General features: G+C 40.2%; 1 protein-coding gene across 1 annotated transcript; it reads left to right on the top strand.

The window, feature by feature from the left end:
• Positions 1-1,258: 1,258 nt before the first annotated feature.
• On the top strand, positions 1,259-14,445 carry LOC137297824 (cytochrome P450 3A13-like). Its single transcript, XM_067829780.1, has 13 exons — positions 1,259-1,339; positions 1,798-1,885; positions 4,257-4,309; positions 6,083-6,179; positions 6,378-6,494; positions 7,988-8,076; positions 8,392-8,543; positions 10,648-10,784; positions 11,705-11,819; positions 12,892-13,049; positions 13,380-13,468; positions 13,781-13,918; positions 14,289-14,445. The coding sequence occupies exons 1-13, from the start codon at positions 1,266-1,268 to the stop codon at positions 14,443-14,445; spliced, it is 1,464 nt and encodes a 487-aa protein (XP_067685881.1). The 5' UTR covers positions 1,259-1,265.
• Positions 14,446-19,166: the final 4,721 nt, after the last annotated feature.

The following is a 19,166-nucleotide window of genomic DNA, read 5'->3' as shown; positions in this document are numbered from 1 at the left end:
AACATCCGAGTGGCAAATGGATGTCATAACGCAGATAACGGGCTGAAATCTCGACACGACTTCGTGCCTGTCTTGTCTATACCGCTTCCAGGGTTCGTGTGTGTCTATTATCGCTGGATGACGAAGCCTCGAAAGTCCCACTATCTGTACACAGGTTTTGAACTTCCACCTCAGTGAGCGTGATGATGTCAGTGATATTGTTTACCAAGTCGTGTCCTGGGTCCTAGTTCGGTAAAGGAGGACACAGGACCTGATACTGACTCACATCTATTTATGCATGACGTGACTGAGGTATCCGAAAACAGCGATATCGTTTGGTTTGCAAAGGGGTTTCACAAATACACTCAAACCATACAACGGACATGTGTCTTGCATGTACATGTATTTCACAAATATTACAAAAGAGTGATTGTGTTTTAAGCATAATTGCGCCAGATGAACTGAACGGAATATGCTGATATCTGGCAGGCTCCTTCATTGTCAGCATTCAAAAAAATGAAAATAACCAAACTGGTTCATGTCAAATGATATAGTTTGAAACCAACGGGCCTGATTTTATTCAGAATTATTCAGCTTCTCAATATTATTATTCACGGGATGAGACATGACATCAAATACATGACGAGACTATTGGCCATTGAAAAGTGAAAGATCTTTATCCACTTCTCTCCAAATTACTCTATAATTAGGGATTGCATGAGACAATCTTGAAATGACACAGGGTACGCGATATTTGCAATGTGCGATGCGGGTACATTTAAGTGCTGATAATGTGCAAATAACCATGTAAAAGTTTAATAAGTTTATTATAATTTGCTCATGAATCGAGGGTAAACTGTACTCAGTTATCAAAGTATGTGTCCTTGAATAGTGAGGACAACTATGCATGCTTTTCAGTTTTACAACATACAAAATCTGTAGGCTCTTAGTGCAAGAACGTCACTTCATGTGTTACCGTCCATGGATGAATAGGGTGTTTCTTAAAGACATATCTATTTTCGATAAGATAACTCATGTAAGTCTAGTGTTGTTAGTGCGCAACTAATTACGACACACTGATCTGCACATGCTTATGTCGTCTCGTGCCGAATCAGAGAAAGACGATCAAAACGAACTAGTTTCCGACCTTTGTATGACTCTTGTGACTGAGCAATCCACCAATAATTTTCCACAGTCACTCGGAGTTGCACCACACGAATTGACGCGATTGAGCTTGGGGATTATTTTGACAACTTTTGTTAGTTAGCAGGAACCATCTCTTCAAAATGGAGATCTTGGGCTTCGTGGACGTCCCGTTGCATGTCCTGTTAACCCTGGCGGCGGCTGTGCTGATCTATATGTGAGTAAACAATACATCTATTAGTTTAGGTGGACCACTTGTCTCAAGATTGTGACAGGCAGCATGTCTGGTAATCAATACAGACTGAATAAATCAGGAATTAAGGTTCACTAGCGGTTACTCTCCTAGGACACAGACATCATAACGTGTGAATGTACCATGAAATGTAGACACACTCCTTGCGAGTGTATTTTGAAATCACACCATGTTTGAATGCAACCGTAACGTGCTCATTTGCTCACGTCGAAACAGCGTACTTGCATTGAGATGTATTTTCAACATCACCAATGCATTGTTTAAATGTAGAAAATAATGCCTTTTGAACAGTTTCTCTAAAGTGTGAGTGTGTCTTGAATCGTGGATATAATCGTAAAGTGATCATGTCGACATCGCCAATGTTTCCAAACACTTAAGAAATTTTCAGAGTGGCTCCTGAAGTAATGCTGCATATTTTTCAGACATGGAACCTGGAATTTCAAATACTTCAAGAAACAGGGCATCCCTGGACCAACACCCTACCCTGTTTTAGGATGTGCCTTCTCACCTGTGGGTTGAGTGAATTATTTGTACAACATCGACAATGAGTGTATTTTAATTATAATGAGTGTATTTTTTTATCACTTTTTTATCTTATATACATAAAAAGTAGTTTCCGAAATAATAACACAGCGCGGATCTTCTCCTACACGTTTCAATCGTGTATCTTCAGGGAGAGTTTATCTTGACGTGTTTTATATAATCGGATTACACAATACATAAAGAATGAACAACAACCAAATTGTCCACATGTTACCTCCACTACATAATGTCATTTACTGCTCTTGGGGACACCTGTGTCTGTGACGGCATTGTGATAAAGTCAGTACCTGGTGTGACCACGACGAGCATCGATCACCGCTCTGCACCGCCTGGGCATGGACTGAACGAGTCCTCGAATCTGACGTTGTGGAATCCTTCTCCGTTCATCCTGCAATTCACGGATTGCGTTTGTGGTTTGCGTTTGTGGTTGAGGCTCCCACGTCTGTCGAGCGGATTCCACAAATGTTAAATGGGGTTGAGATCCGGTGATTTGGATAGCCATGACAGCCCATTCACATTGTTGTTGGCAAGATAGTCCATGGTAATACGTGCAGTATGCGCCCTGGGTTGCTTTGCTGGAAAATCACTCTTCTGACGTCAATGGCGCGAATACGGTGAGGTTGGAAAATTTCATCACGGTAGCGTACAGCAGTTAAATTTCCCTGTACGTGCACCAGACCTGTCCTACTATTCAAGAATATGCCTGCCCACGTTATGACACGTCCATCGCCGTATCTATTAACTATCGAATACACAATGTCGGGTGTAGCGTTCATTTCTCAGTCGGTAGACACACATCAACGCGATATAGCAAGAACCGCGACTCATCACTAAAACCAGATCCTCCTCCAGTGCACTAGGGTCCATGGTCGAACGTTTCTGCGCCATTGCAGACGTGCACGACTGTGATGATGCCGCAGAACAGGTGTTGTATATGGTCGCATTGATCATATCCCATGCTGTCGTAGGCGATTTCTGATGGTTTGCAACTATACTATGTGAAGTCCACGAACATTGTTGGCTGTGTGTGTTGCACTGATTGTCCGATTACGCAGATGCAAGACCCGTATGAAGGGGTCCTGCGCCGGAGTTGTGACCCTTAGCATACCAGTTCCCGGTCGGTCTCTTGTAGAGACGGAAGATGGTGTTCTGCCTCGCGTTGAAGAGCCCGGCTACTGATGACTTTCACCAGCTTCCAGACGTCCATTGGTTCAGTTTCTACACACTTCATTCAGTCTTGCATCATGGGGGACTCAAATACGGAACAGCTTAGAGATATTTGCAAAGGGACTGTCACATTTTTATATGAATCTTTAGTCCCAGTATTTGCACGTGAAACATACTTACGACTTTTTCTCCATGCGATTTCTCACACTTTTAATTCAAGGTGGTGACTGTTTCCCAAATGTTGCGTTATTGTGCAATGAATTGGTGTAAGGGTTCAGAGTTAGCAATGACATGTATACTGATTTCAAGGATTTTTATTAAAACATTCTACTTTGAAAAACAGATATTAGCTGTTCGTTTCTTTTTTATCTTTATTTTTGCCCATTGTATTTTTAAAATGAATGACCAGAAGTCAAGTAAGTTTGTTTTGCAGGAAGGGAAGATATATGTGTGTATAATATAAAGAATATAAAATATCAAAAGAAGCAAATCAGAATATTTGTCTTTTGGGAAAACCTACTTGCACGTCAAGTTCGATGTATATCTAGCCTTTAAAATGCTGTGCCAGCATGTGCATAGTGTAAAATACACATTAGCTTTAAAACTGATACAACTATATTCGGTTATGGTGAACATATGTGCGTATCAATACTGAAAACGACATCCTTTCGGTACGGAATACTGTAAGGGACATTCTTGCGATCTCGACCTTTAGAAACAAGCTTAAAATGCCAAACGTGCGAGAATGCGAGATCGCGAGATTTGGCTTAAAATATCGCGTTCTCGATATCTCGCATTCTCGCTCTTTTTGGCATTTTTAATGTATTTCCAAAGGTCGAGATCGCGAGAATGCGAGAACTCACGGATGTCCCTTACAGAACTCGGTAGTTCCGAGATTCAACTTATTGACTCTTAAAGTGTTACAGCCAGCCAGAGGTATATAGTTTATTTAAGTGACACACGTCAGTTACACAGGAAACCAAAGAGTTTACCAAAGGGTATAAATTACCTCACCTCGTTTCACTATATATGTCACTAGAATTTTAGGATGTCCCCATACATTGTGTTTGTAGTACGTATGAACACTTATCCTAGCGAGCTGCAGTTTAAGTTGCTGCCATTTTGTGAGAAACAGATTAAAAATGCTAAACCCTATGCTATCTATTTACAGTTTTTCTTCCACAAATTCAAAGAATGGAACCGAAAGTACGGGAATGTATATGGGTAGGTGCATCTCCTTGCTGATTTGGCTTTGCACACTTCTTCAGGATGATCTCGGCACCAGCATCCCGTTCCTGACATTTTATGTATGACAAACAGGAACAATGCTTGAAACTACCGGTTTAGCTGTGCAGAAAACGTTTTCACTCCACTTGTTTATTAGTGAGAAACCCTTGACATTAAATGATTCGTTTTAACAGCGCAGTGTTTGAAGTACTTCAGTAAAACGCCAGCGTGCTAACAACATAATGTAGACTTCAGATTTAACTTTAGGTAACAACGGGGTTCTGAGATTCACCCAACAGAAACGGACCCTATTCACTTAAGGTTGTTGACTCGCCATATTAAGGTTCTCGGGTAATACACAAATGACATATGACTGTTATTGTTGTTTACATAATGTGTTGCCTGTTTTTACGTTTGGCATTATGACAATTTAATTTGTAAGTAATGCTTTAAAAAATATGCATTTGAAGAAACTCTACACTTTAAACTGTGTACTTCAAATCAATTTGTTTAGATGTGCAGACTTTGTCTTGTCACTGTATGACTGAGAAAATGCCGATGCGACGTAACATTTGAACTCACTCACATAGAGTGATAACATTTTCAAGACTTTGGTCAGTTTCTGTAAAATTGTCATATTTAAAAGATAATGTGTCTGAAGTTTTGTGTCATTGTTTCGTCTACTTTCTTATCAGTTACTTGTTCCTGAAGGTTGGCACAAAACCTTTCCAGCATCATGGAATTGTTCCAATGGACTAATCTTTGACTGCTGCAAAATCGGATGGTCTTGTTTTGTCACATGACAGAGGTGTCATCTCTGATCGTTTATCCACCTAGTCCATGTGTAATTAATAACGGTGCGGCATAAAATAACTGGTGCGTAACACACCACTCTCTCCCTCAGTCAGCTCGTGACTGTCACAACTGCTCTGCTCATTGTCAGTGTTGCCATTGGAATGGCAAAGTGTTATCCAGTATATTTTGAAAAAGCGAAACATTGCGTTTTATTACCCACGTGGTCAACATATGGATATCTGCATAGTTACTAATCTGGTACGCCACACTAGCGTCGTATGACGTTGACGTGCACCGTGACGACTTGACCTAAGATTCTAACGATTTGATTGGGTAACCAAAGACCTCGAAGTTCGGTTACGTTGTGACGGACCTACTTTCTCATTCATAACAAACACCCTTAAATTCATTCATTCTACAACTTTTACTATATCAGTCAATCGGGCGCATTACCGTTATAATAGTTCATGGCACAAGAGTACTTTATTACACCATGTGATGGTAGAAGGAAATGTGGTTCTTATCTAAGACGCCAAATGTGATACTTTCAAGGCTTAATTATATTAATCTAACACAGAAAACAAACAGAAAAAACGGTGTCGGTGAACTGAGTTGACAATCCTCGCTCAGGACTTACTGTTGCGCTGTTCTATTGACGTATCTGTCCCCTACTCTAGGACGTACGATGCTAGAAAAACAAATGATAAACAGCTCAATGGTTTACGTTCGTTATAAGTATTTTCTCTCTAACTTATTCTGATACATTTATGATTAACATAAAGCAAACGGGGTAACATGTCGCATTTCTACTACCAGCGTAAGTTTAGATGAGTACATTCAGATGAAGCTGACGTCACCTGACATTCAACGCATGCAGTGTGGAAATGTAAACATTGCCAACGTTGCCAGTTCGTATATAATGGTACCTCGTGTAGTAGACTCTATTTCTCATACCGTGATGTTTCTTGTCCTAAGGATATTTATGGGAAGAAAGCCAGCCTATGTTATATCGGATCTGGACATTCTGAAGGAGGTGTTTGTCAAGAGCTTCAACACTTTCAGAAACCGGATGGTAAACAATGCTTTTAAGAATCTTAACCACGACATTGTTGCAAAGGCAATGACATTATTAAGCGACAAGCACGAAAATATATCTCTCCGCATGCGTCATTGTAAAATAGATGTTCAAAAGCACCGTGATGGTGAAAATATTATAACTGAATGCTACATGCATGTCTTTTATAAACCTTACTGTTCAATATGTTTCCAGAAATTATCATTTGTGCCCTTCCCATTAAATTTGGGTGTGTTTTTCTTGGACGATGAGCACTGGCGGAGAGTGAGAAGCATCATAACACCGAGCTTCAGCAGCGGCAAACTGAGGAAGGTGAGACTCTTTAGTCGTCGCTGTAGTGTATAATGCAGCAGGCAATGTTATATATACATAACAACAATAATAACATTCATATTGTGCTGTCCCAGACATATAGCCTCAAACGCATAGCCTCAAACGCATAGCCTCAAACGCATAGCCTCAAACGATGGTATCAGAGGCAGTTGAGTTCTTTAAACTGGGTCTGATTTGTTTAGGTATACTGCATGAAAAGGTGAGTTTTCATGCAGTATGAGCTGCGGACGTCTAATCTATTGATCGGTGATTCCATAGAGCAAGCTGCTTCAATAATCTATTCGTAGAATGTCAGAATCCTCACAAGGTAGGCAGTTGCGCCTCTCGTCAGGCAGTTGCACCTCACAGTCTAGTGGCACTAATGTTCTTAAGGTAGTAATGACTGAATTTGCAGCAGTGGCTCACATGATCTTCCATGGATAACGAGGAGTCAAGGTACACACCCAGGTTGACAGATGACTTGAAGACTAATGACCCAAAGTACATTTCCTTGATTTGGATGAAGGACCGAATATCACCACCTCCTCGAATAAGTTTCAGCTTTCCATCCATGTACTGACATCAAACAGTTCCATTTTCACGACTTATGATTAACTGATGTGTGTTTGTTTAAAGTTGTTCCGTACTTGCGAGTTATCAGCATAGAAGTGATGAAGTATCTGGTGTATAGGGGTGTTGTATAAAGGGTAAAAAACAGTGGCCCCAACACCGATCCTTGCGGCACTCCACGGAACTAAGTATCTCCAGATCTCATCTCTCAGCGCTCGAAAGTTTGGGATCTGTAGTTTTCCAAAAGTAATGTTGCCAGACCTGAAAGTGTCAGGCAATATGTCATTTTGGTTCGTTTCCATGGTAACCACGTTTTTACAGAGAACATGACAGCTATAGATACAGGAATATATCTTCACTATGAATAGTGACTTTATTATTTTGGTGAATGCATGTGGTGATACAAGCACAGCTCCACCGAATCATATAAAGTTATAAGGTCTAGGTGACAGTATTCTTCCTTGTTGCTGTTTATACTTGAAATAATGTTTAACTTCTCATCTTTCGTAACTGCTAAGTATGGAGTACATATAGCACCGTTAGTTAATACAATTGTGACTCAGAATCATGTACTTGGTCTTGTTTGTGCTGACATACCGACAATTTATAAGGAAATATTCCATTTTAGCACACTTTTGATACAAAATTGATTAATGTGATCTTGGCCTGTGATCTTAATTAGGTCTGTGCGCAGGTATTTATCCCCCATCGATCACGATATCGTGAACACCAGTGAACTTGGAAAGCAATATTCAGTTACTAAGAGGTATAATATATTGCATCCTGTGTAAAAAGCACCATAATACACCATTTTCATGCATACAGTACTGTGTCTGTCTGATTTAGTACGTATCTATGTCAGTCAGGCGAGTCTTACAACATTACGACCAGCTTGTTATTATATGGTTTGTAACTATTCCTAGATGTGTGCCGCCATTAACGATTGCTCAAGGACTCTCACAACTAACTTCTCTAAAGCCATTGGGAAAAAGGAAGGGGTGTTCCCGAAAGAGTAAGTATTGTGTCGACATGTCGACAGATGCGAAGAAATGTTAACATTTCCCCTCGAGTTTTACATTTTCAAGCGCTGATTCTTTTTAGATTTCAAGCTGGGTTTGTTTACGGGGCATGTTTTTATCTTAACGTGAACACTTGTACAAACGACTGAAACATTCAATTTTCAGTTATGTATGCCATTTGATCCCCGCTGTTAAACTATAAGCACGTGTTGCAGAACGTGGACTTAATGTAAATTGTGTATAATGTAAATTGTTGTTGTCCGATCCTGTATATCTCTCATTCAGAAACATAAATCTTTGTTTTCCAGGTACTTTGGAGCTTACACCATGGACGTGATTTCACGGACTGCTTTTGGTATAAAAGTCGATTCTCAGAATGATTTCAGCAATGCATTTGTCTCTAATGCTAAGGAGTTTTTCAGACAATCAAAGCCAAGGAGACTACTACCAATGATCGCACGTACGTTACATACCGCTTAGAGTCATTGCTCTTCTGTCAATGACCTTGTCTAAAAATTCTTTTGTCTGAATCTGGGACAGTGATAACGATGGGTGTGCAATACGCACTTACAACGATATTTCTCTATTATCATGAGGCTACTGGCTATGCATCCATAACGATATTTCTTTATTATCGTGAGGCTATTGGCTATGCATCTATAACGATATGCGTTTTATGACGAGGGTATGGGGCGTATGCTTGCGTCGACATTTGTTTTTGACGAGAGAGTATGGAATGTGTAATTATATCAATATCTGTTTTTAACACGAGAGTATGGGGTGTACACTTATAACATTATCTATTTTTAACACGAGAAAATGGGTGGGTGTTAGCTTTGATCAAGACATATCACAACTTGCCACAGTTTATGCAAGTGTTTTAGCTGATAAAAGAATTCTGAGAAAATAGTGAAAAGTGTAACATTACTTGTATTATATAATCTGACATACCTAAAAAGAAAACCACGAACGCGTCTTCATGGCTTTTTTGGAATTTCCTTAGTTTCATAAAAAGTCAGTCCATACAAGGAGAGACATTATAGGAAACATCTAATACCAGATCCCCTTGTGAAACATCAATCGGTACCCTCAATACATTCAGGCCAGGACTTTCTTTACATTCACAAATAAAATCACAACGATGTGTTCAATCAACAAACGAGGATATGGATAAAAATTTGGGCTAAAAGCTTACAGGTGACTTGGTAACGCTCAAAAATCCAAATAACCACATTTTTCGATTTACTTTTAAGCTAAAATATACGTTTGGGATTTCCAGATAGAACTCAATGGAAGGTAAATTATCTATTTATGTTCACATTTTTAAAAAAATACATAATTGTTATGCATCAAGTAGCACAATTTTGATGATTGTCAAAAACATATGTATCATTCTGCTTCTAATAAGTTCGAAACGAAAGTCACCATATGCCATAAAGTTAGATGTACTTTCCCAGAAATATTTGAGAAAGCCTCGATCGACATTTTCAAAGCAGCAAGTATTTTCACAACACCAGGCCTTACATCCATATACAATAGAATCCATCAAATCCTGACTCTGTGCAATGCGGTTTTCACCCAAATTCGAATTCCTCTCTGAAAATTGTTCTAAATTTATCGTTAATGCTTGCTTTATAGCGTGTACTCTCTCAATTACGGATTACGGACTAAAATAGCAGTCCCGACAATCAACTTGCTTTTTGACAATAATGCTGTGAAACCAGGACGAAGCCGACTATAACAGTCCACTGGACAAACATCTCCGTTACGTCTGTTTTCTTCGTAGTCAGGATGTGGCTGACGGGATTAACAGTCTGTGGTATGAACATCTCCGTTATCTCTGTTCACAATGGGTAATTAACAGATGTCAATTAGTGTCAGTTTGCATTCTTTATAAATAATAGGTTAGTTGCTTATTTGGCATTCACTGTATAGTTATGGCAGACCGGCCAGCGAAACGAAGGCGGACTGATTTGTCACTTGCTGACAAAGTGAAACGTATTGATGAGTCAATAAGTTGGGGTGACCATACAATCAAAGAGTCGCACTGATCTAAGTACACCACGTGTAGATTTTGTATATATCTCACAACTTTTGAAGATTCAGAAGAGGGCACACCTCTTATTCTCACCATCTGATAATGCACAGACGATATCAACGGAACTGTACAACGCGTTTGGTCGTATCGCACGTATGTCCTACGATTATGGCAAGAGTTGTGCCGCTCACATTTCGCCCAAACCATTATTGTTGGACACCATATTTTTAACTTGTTTGTTGCTTTGTGTCATCCTGTTTCACATGACACACTTTCCTACATGGTGTCTGCTGGGCCAGATAAGCAAGTGATTGACATCATGAGCATCGATATACACAACTCGAAAACGATGGCATACGTCATTCACCACCGCCAATCCCAATCACCCATCCCTTTAATCGTCTTTTACGACAAGCATGGGTTACTGAACATATTCACTGGACCTCCTGCCACACTTAGCTGTCACGTAAATAGTCCAAGGTCACTATCATTGAAACTGATTTCGCCCGTCTTTATTTTTTTGCAGGATCCTGTCCACCATTGGCAAAGGTTATTGAGAAGTTTGGAGTTGGAATACTTCCAGATCGAACCACACGCTTCTTTCAAGCAAATATCTTGGAAATGATCAAACAACGACAGAACGACTCTAAGGAAAATCGAGAGGTAAAAATATAACTGTCGAACTCGTTGTGGTATATTCCTCATGATGTGAGTTGATATGGTGTGCATACTGGTAAGTGGACATGCATTCTTGAACCCAGAACAAAGATATTTTTGATTAAACATTTGTAATGAAAACTTATGTCTTTTGGGGGGTCATGTGTCCTAGACTAGAAGCATGTTAAAGTCATATACAGAAACAGTGAAATATAACAGTGAAACATTTATTTGCACATTTTGTCAGTTGACTATCTACATCAATGCACAGTTTATTTAGAAAGTGATCAAATGTAACAAATGTCATGTTTGGGATTGTAGTGTCAAATTAGAGTACAAATTCTAGTACTTTTGTTGAGCTGATTTCCATCCGGAATTCGAAACCAATAGAGTCAGGCGTGGGAACAACGTACACCTCTCAGGGTGGTACACTGACACCTCGGTCTAGAATATCAGTTGTCCGAGTTTCATTTTTCCTGAAAACAGTGGTAGCCGAGTGGGTTAGAGGTCTGATTTTTGTGCTGCATATTAGATGCCTGAGAATGTAGGTTCGAATCCCGAATGGGAGTCAATCCAACAAATGTACTAGAATCTGTACTTTACTTAGTGTAATCTCAAACGTAGCATATGTTAAATCATTTATATCATTAGAACACTAGATACATGAGAACACTAGATACACAACGAATCGGTGACTACGTTGACTAAATTAAGCTGCTATAATTTCCATGACGTTGATACATATATGTAAAATGTCTCCAGCTTTGAACTTTTAACCGTAGATCACTATTATCCAGTGATTCTATTCCACCGTCTGTTTGTATAATAACGGTTACGACAATATCACTGTCCATTAGTACAAACTATATTTCATTAAATACATCCCTTTTGTGAGACTTGCACAAGAGAGCATATCGTATTTGCAGCAGAGAATCGACTTCCTGCAACTCTTGGTGGACGCTGAGATAACGGATGATTCATTTAAACAAGAAAACGGTCATACAACCAATGGTCAGACCTCGGGGAAACATACAGTCAGACGTGAGTACACTTCTGAGTATGAACGTGACTTTGAATGGTACCTCAGTCATATGGCGAGCTATATATATAGTTAGTTTATTCACGTTTTGACCATTTGCAATTGTGTCGTGCTTGATTTGTATGTACAAGGCTAAATATTGATATCAGGAGACATCATAAAGTTGCAACAGGAAGATCCTACCATTTCACCTTATATGTCCATCCATAGAGAACATTCGAAATCAATAAATACAACCACACACTGTAAAGATCTGTTATGCTATACTCCAAATATGCCTTCAAGAGCAGAAATGAATTGAAATAAAATCTGAAAGGAATCAAATACTGTATCAAATGCGCTTCGTGTATGTCGGCCTTTGGCATAAAAAATAATTTATATATTTATAATTTATATAAATGTATAGCTATTTTATTATTGGTAGTTTAGATTCGTAACTGAGATTGTTTGTGGATAAACCCTCAAAGGGGGTTGAGATAAGGTGAAATAATACTCCGGAGAGGATATGTAACTCCCAAAACAGTCTATCGAGTTTTTAATTGTAGTATTCTTGTTATTTATATTTTGGCTGACATTTGTTAGTATCGCCAGCAGTTGAAGGGATTGTGTAGATCCAACCAGGGTCCATGCATGTAGCAAAGGTACAAAGGATCCCCATGGTGCCTATTATGGCGATCTACCTTCCGTTGTTGACGATCTAACGCCTGTGTTTACATTGCATTGTCTATATAGTGCTATTCATTTCAACTTCACATGCTGTCTTGTTATTCTAATTGTGATATTCTAGTTGTTTTACAGTCCTTTGATGACCGGTTTTTATATTATATACACATTTCATGTATTTTCTCGTCACGATATGGCTGTGGTGATAAATCTTAACTCACTCACGCACTCATACAATAAACAAATAAATTTGAATTTCAAATTTGAAACTGCACATCATTATTACAACGAGATGTAGAGTCCATTGTCTTCTGGCTGGAACATCATTATGCCCGTAATAGAGCTAAGCGAGGCGAAAATCGTCTGATACTAACGATGTGAGCAGACTCCACTATCAGATTACTCTTACAGGTTTGACAACGGATGAAATAGTTGCCCAAGGAATATTGTTTTTCGCTGCTGGATACGAAACAACGGCCTCCACGCTGACCTTTGCATCGCATGGTCTAGCAATGAACCCGGATACACAGGAGAAGACTTACAATGAAATCAAAGAGATGCTTGGAAATGTCAGTATGATAACTTCACATTGAACCTTATGATATAAAGAACCTTATGATATAACGAGCACACCTGCTCTTGAGAGATTCATACTGAAACAGTTATTGTCTCAGGGATTTGACAGTTGTTCTGTGTTCGCGTACCTGTCGAAAGTCAGTAAAGCCGTGTAGGAGTTATGGTCGTTATATCTCATGCGGAAGTTGCGGAAACAACACAGTGATACTAAGACACAAAAGAAACAATATACCAGTTAAAAGAAGTTCTGCTTGAAGCTCTTGATGAATATCCTACATAAGGTAACAGTCAGCAGCAGACATAGTCTTTTTTCTCTGTCCTAGGAAGAACCAAACTACGACAACATCGGGAAACTGAAGTATCTGGACAACGTCATCACTGAGACGCTCAGACTGTACCCTCCAGTTGTTGCGTAAGATTAATTTGTTAAAAACCCTGTCGTGGCAGGTGCCATTTGTGTTATGGAATTGACTTTGAGAGAGGTATTGAATATGAACGTCTTAAAATCTGTTAGACAGTCAAATATAGGATGCATATTTACAAACAAGAACATTTAAGTGATTACATGGTTATATCAACAACACAACAAACAGTTGCTCAAATCCAACAACCTATGTGTATGCATATGCAAAGCCTCGACATCACAGTCAGATTCACCAAAAGGAGCAACTGTATATTGTGTGAAGTATACATCAGGCAAATTCAAGTTGGTCGTGTGTTTCAGATTAAGTCGCAGAGCTTCTGAGAATATTCAGATCAAAGGTCTGACAATTTATGAGGGTCAGACTGTCTTCATGCCTACATTTGCACTACAGAGAGACCCTAAGCTCTTCAAGGACCCAGATTCCTTCAAACCTGAAAGGTAATGGAACTTGTCAAACGTATCTAAATGGTACTGCTGTAGTGACCTCACAGGTGCTCAAAGTGACATGACTTACATTCGCATGCACACACACCGACGTTGTTAACAGTTTGTATCAGACACACTTGCTTACCTCAGTGTACTTCAACAGATCCTCTTACTTAGCTTAATGTGCTTTACTTCAGTTGAGACTGAGGCTGAAACACTGAATACCAGTCTTCATTTATCTGGCTACGTCAACAAAAGGGATACCGCTGAAAACAATATTTCCCATTTTTCATTTTCAGGTTGTGTGTAATATATGACTGAATGTATTTAACAACACAGTCCACTTTTCTTTCAATATTTCATTTACTGTGACATTTTTCAGACATGAAGAAAAATCCAACCCACTGTCCTTCTTGGCGTTCGGATACGGTCCAAGGATTTGTATTGGGATGCGTCTGGCTCTGGTTGAGGCCAAAATAGCCCTGGTGCATGTTCTAAGAGCTGTGAAGTTTGAACGTGCGCCGGACACGCAGGTATAAGCATTTCTGTATTCAGCATCGTCACTTGAATACTGCGGCGTAAAACTAAACTCAACTTCATCATCGACAACACCATCATTATCTTGCTCTCGTGATGAGCAACCTCCTCGTGGTGAGTGCTGGATAACGTTAATAGCTCCTCCCCATGGGGACAAGGAGGAGTAATGTGTCTCCATTGCTTTCGACCAAATTGGGCAACCTGTTTGCCCTGGGTTGGACTTTCGTGCCGGCCTAGGACGGGTGTCTGGTCGGAGAGAACACAGGAACCTTTATATTGTCCAACTCACCATTTCAATTTTTACTTGATCAGGACGGATGTTAGATTAGGCCGATTATATACTCATGACAAAAAGTAACGGAACGCATGAAATAGCTGTGACTTTTAATCTTTGAAACAGTAAGAGAAAAGTTCATACAGATGAAAAGGCTTATGTCAAGTAGTGAAAATCAATATGTGGTATGTCCCCCATGTCTCTGGAGAACTGCCTCGCATCGTCATGGCATGCTGCGAATGAGTGTACGGATGGTACCAATCGGAATTCTACGCCATTCTTCCTGGAGAGCCACGAACGTTCATTCAAATTGTTAGGTTGAACAGGTCTGTCCCGAACATTGCGGCCAAGAACATCCCAAAGATGTTCGTCCCGAACATTGCGGCCAAGAACATCCCAAAGATGTTCGATGGGGTTAAGGTCAGGACTTTTATCCGGCCATTGCAACACCCGGGCACCTGCAGCCCTCAGTCTGTCCCGACAAACATGAGCGATGTGAGGGCGGGCATTGTCATGCTGGAACTCGAACATTCGACCTGCTGTACGCGCAAAGGGGATCACAATCGGGTTCAAGATCTCGTCACGATATCGTACACCTGTTATCCTGCCATCAACACGGACAAGATTTGTTTTTGTGGTTAAAGGTAAACCCGCCCCACACCATAACAGAGCTCCCTCCATAACGATCATGCTGTGTGATGGTGCAGGCACTGTGACGTTTCCCAACGCGTCTCCAAAATCGAATTCGACCGTCATTATGGTCTAGTGTGTACCTGCTCTCTTCACTAAACATGGTGTTTCTCCATTGACGTACGGCTCTTCCTCCATGGTTCCGTGCCCACTGCAGTCTCAAGCGCTTGTGTTGCTCAGTCATGTTGATTCCAACCAATGGACGGCGGCTTTTTAGACCAGCCGATTCAAGACGATTACGCACTGTACGTGAACAAATTTTGACTTTTGTTCTTCGCCTGAATTCCGTATTGATTTTGGAGGAGGATTTGAACCTGTCTCGCAGAGCAATAAGGCGTAGGGTCCGGTCATCTCGCGAGGCGGTTTTCTTTTTCCGTCCCCGACCACGCCTCATTTTGACGTCACCAGTCGCTATATAGAGATTCCAAAGTCTGGATATCACGCTAACAGACTTGTGAAAAGTTGTTGCAACCTGTCGTAATGAGCTTCAACCATTAACCATGCCAACTGCCTCCCATTTCTGTGCCAAAGTTAAGTACTGTGTCGCCATGTTAACAATGTTTTTTAGCCGTTGTGTTTCAGTGCACATATATGTCACGTGTAAATCTAAGAGCATGTAACTTTAGGAGCATGTAGTGCACGTGCATGGAAAGCATTATGGTGACTTTGGGTGAACTGCTCATCACGAAAACGATAATACAGGGCGCTGAATTTAATAAAATGATATTTTGAATTGCCCTACGAAACATGCGTTCTCTTAAATTTTTCCATGAGTATATATTTCGGCTGGTGATAAGAACTTCCAAATGATGTATGTCTCTAATTTCTGTCTTATGCCGAACAATCAGGCATGGAGCTGGTGTCGTTTTCTCTGGAGTATAACACCCCTGTATCCCCGGTGTCAGCTTCTTAGATACCCGTTTCTATTTGACAGTGTCCTTGGTAACTCTCCGTTGTGGATTTGGGGCATGGTTACAAAATCTTTCTCCTTTCACGATGTCACTTTACCAACTGGTACATTGAGAATGAAAAGAAAAGGTGTTTGGAAAATGTCGATCAATCTACCAAACCTATTTCCTCAGATGTCGCTTCATGGGCTTGTTTTATTGTAATTCAGGCAACTGACTATCTTCCAATCAATCTGAACTCTTTTGAAATCTGTAAGGTTGTTTCTAGGAAATTGAGGGAAAACCGCTTCCGTTGTGGTTCACTTCTTGTGCATTGCGCAAGGAGACAGATTTCTACAAGTTTTATCTATTAAACCATTTGTCAGTATCGAGGTCCCTGTGTCCGTGCACAGAACTCTGAATTCTTGCCGTTTCATCATACGAGACAGGGCACGTTTTTACATCACATGTCACAAGAGAATATCACTGCAGTATCATACCTGAAACTACTGGTACCATAAATTTAAGACAATACAGCGATTATCATTACTTCGCCCTCTGGAAGATCGAGGAACTAAATACGAACCTTCAAAATGCTGCTGTTTGTCTGACTTTGCTCACACCGCTTTGACATTTGACGTTTTCCATATCCTCCCCCATTGTAATACATGGTTTCGGAAGCTGATCATGTAGATTTTGAAGGTCTGACTGCCGAATATCAGGAGAGGTGAGCTCAACGGACACAACCCACTTTGGGTAAGTGTCTACATTAATAGTAAAAGTAAAATCCTTAAGGACTTTTTTCAGAATGTAATGTCTTCATGTTTAACGATGATACAAGTGCCTATCTGCATCCAGCTACTAGAACATATTCTGCCTTAGATCTGGCACTCATCGATTCCTCCTTATATAATGAATTTGAATGGGTGGCTCATGATGACCTATGGTTCACGATGACCTGTGGGAGTGATAACTTTTCCACCCTTATCGAGAAGGAACATCACCAGGGCCGATTGGTCATTATATAAGTCACTATATCCTGATCACTGAAACATATTTTTCAAACAGCGAAGATCCTATACAATTGTATATATACATGTATATTAAATGACATTGCAAACTAAACTATAGCCAAGTTCTCTGCAATTCCAGATATTTGTAAACCATGATTTACTAATGATTTACTAAACAGACCAGAAAGAGTAAGAAGGAAGTTGAAAAATATTTTCGCAGACATACTTCAGTCATCAGATAAATATAAAATCGTAAAATGCCAAGGCTTGACCTGCACTTTAAATCGCCAATACTGGACTGTTTCAAACGTGTGGAACATGGATCAATGTATGGAAGACAAGGGTTCGAAATTCTACCGTTTGAAGGGCAGTGATGATTTATTAGCAAATAAACTTAAATATAACAAATAGAATTGGGGAAGCTCTTGCCAAACATTACCATTGGTCCAATGATGAACTTGACTTTCAAAAACACCAGAAACAACAGGACAGGAACACAAAAAGCCTCAGACAATGGTGAAGATTATATCAAATTTGTTTCACTGAGTGAGATAGTTACATACCGCCCTTGAGTAAGCGCATGATACAATACCAGAGGTTGATGATGTCCGCTATCATGAGATTTAATTCACTCTAATTAACAATTCAAACAAAGGATTGAGTTCAGTCTTGACAATTATGGTTAACACATTTAGAGTTCACACAATCAAAATCACTAAAAATGGTACCACATGATACTCCAAACTCAGTACGGTGTGACCTTCATGGGCATCTATGAAAATGTTGTATCGTCTGCACATGGAATTAATGAGTCGGTTGATGAATACTATTGGCTCTTGTGTCCATACTCTGCGAAATGCCTTATCAACTAAACCGCAGTTATCGGCCTTGGCTGGAGGTCATTCAGTCCTCGCTGAATCTCGTACCAAAGGTGTTCTATTGACTTAAATCAGGACTGAGTGCAGGCTATTGAAGGGTCTGGATGCCATGTTGTCTTTAAGTTTAGAAGTCAAATGTGAGGCAGTGAGGACACGAACGTTGTCTTGCTGGAAGATATGATTTCTGTAACATTCAAAATGTGCTACAATGGTCTTATAGGGTCAATATATGGAGTAGCTGTCACCTAATTTCCTCAGCCTGGACCAAGATTCTGGAACACCACGGTGTTAACAAACCTGCACAGACCGATTTCACCCCGCACTATGATGTTTGGAGCAACAATACACTCAATACACGACAGTTTCCTGTGCCTTCACCCTACTCGCACTCTGCCACCGACTGTCGAAATACAGCTTTCATGAGTTGCCCATTGCTTTCGGTTTTGGAGATGGTGACAGGACCACATTATGGTCTGTGACGGCAGAAGTGTCTTCCGCGCAAATGTCGACGCACTGTATCGGCACCGATGAATCTATTGTGAGTCCCAATGGTCTGGCATGCTGTTTTCGTCTCTCTGCGGAAGAGTTCCTACAGATGCTTGTACACAATCTGTCGGTCTTGACTCTGTAGTGTAACTGCAGGTCGCCCACTGCGTGGGCGGTCTTGGATGCTGTTAGTGGCCTTATACCACTCTTGCTGTCGGTGGATTCCCGTTTCTTTTGTGGTTCCGTATATTATAAATCACGGTATGGCTGAAACACTGTGATTGTGACCACAAAATTTAACTCACACTAACCTAGTCTATCCATCATTGTGTACGTTCCTAGTCTGACTTCTCATCACCTGCGTCATATTGTCCTACTCATAAAATGTGACGCATCCTGAAACATTAAGCAATCAATAATTATTTTTGGCAATGGTGTTCACCATGATACAGTCTTTATACTTACGCTTCTGTAAAGGAAAACGACGAGAAATAT

This window comes from Haliotis asinina, chromosome 10 (assembly GCF_037392515.1).
Source record: "Haliotis asinina isolate JCU_RB_2024 chromosome 10, JCU_Hal_asi_v2, whole genome shotgun sequence".
NCBI lineage: Eukaryota > Metazoa > Mollusca > Gastropoda > Lepetellida > Haliotidae > Haliotis > Haliotis asinina.
Note: the sequence above shows the minus strand (reverse complement) of the source record. Positions and strands in the feature narration are given on the sequence as shown.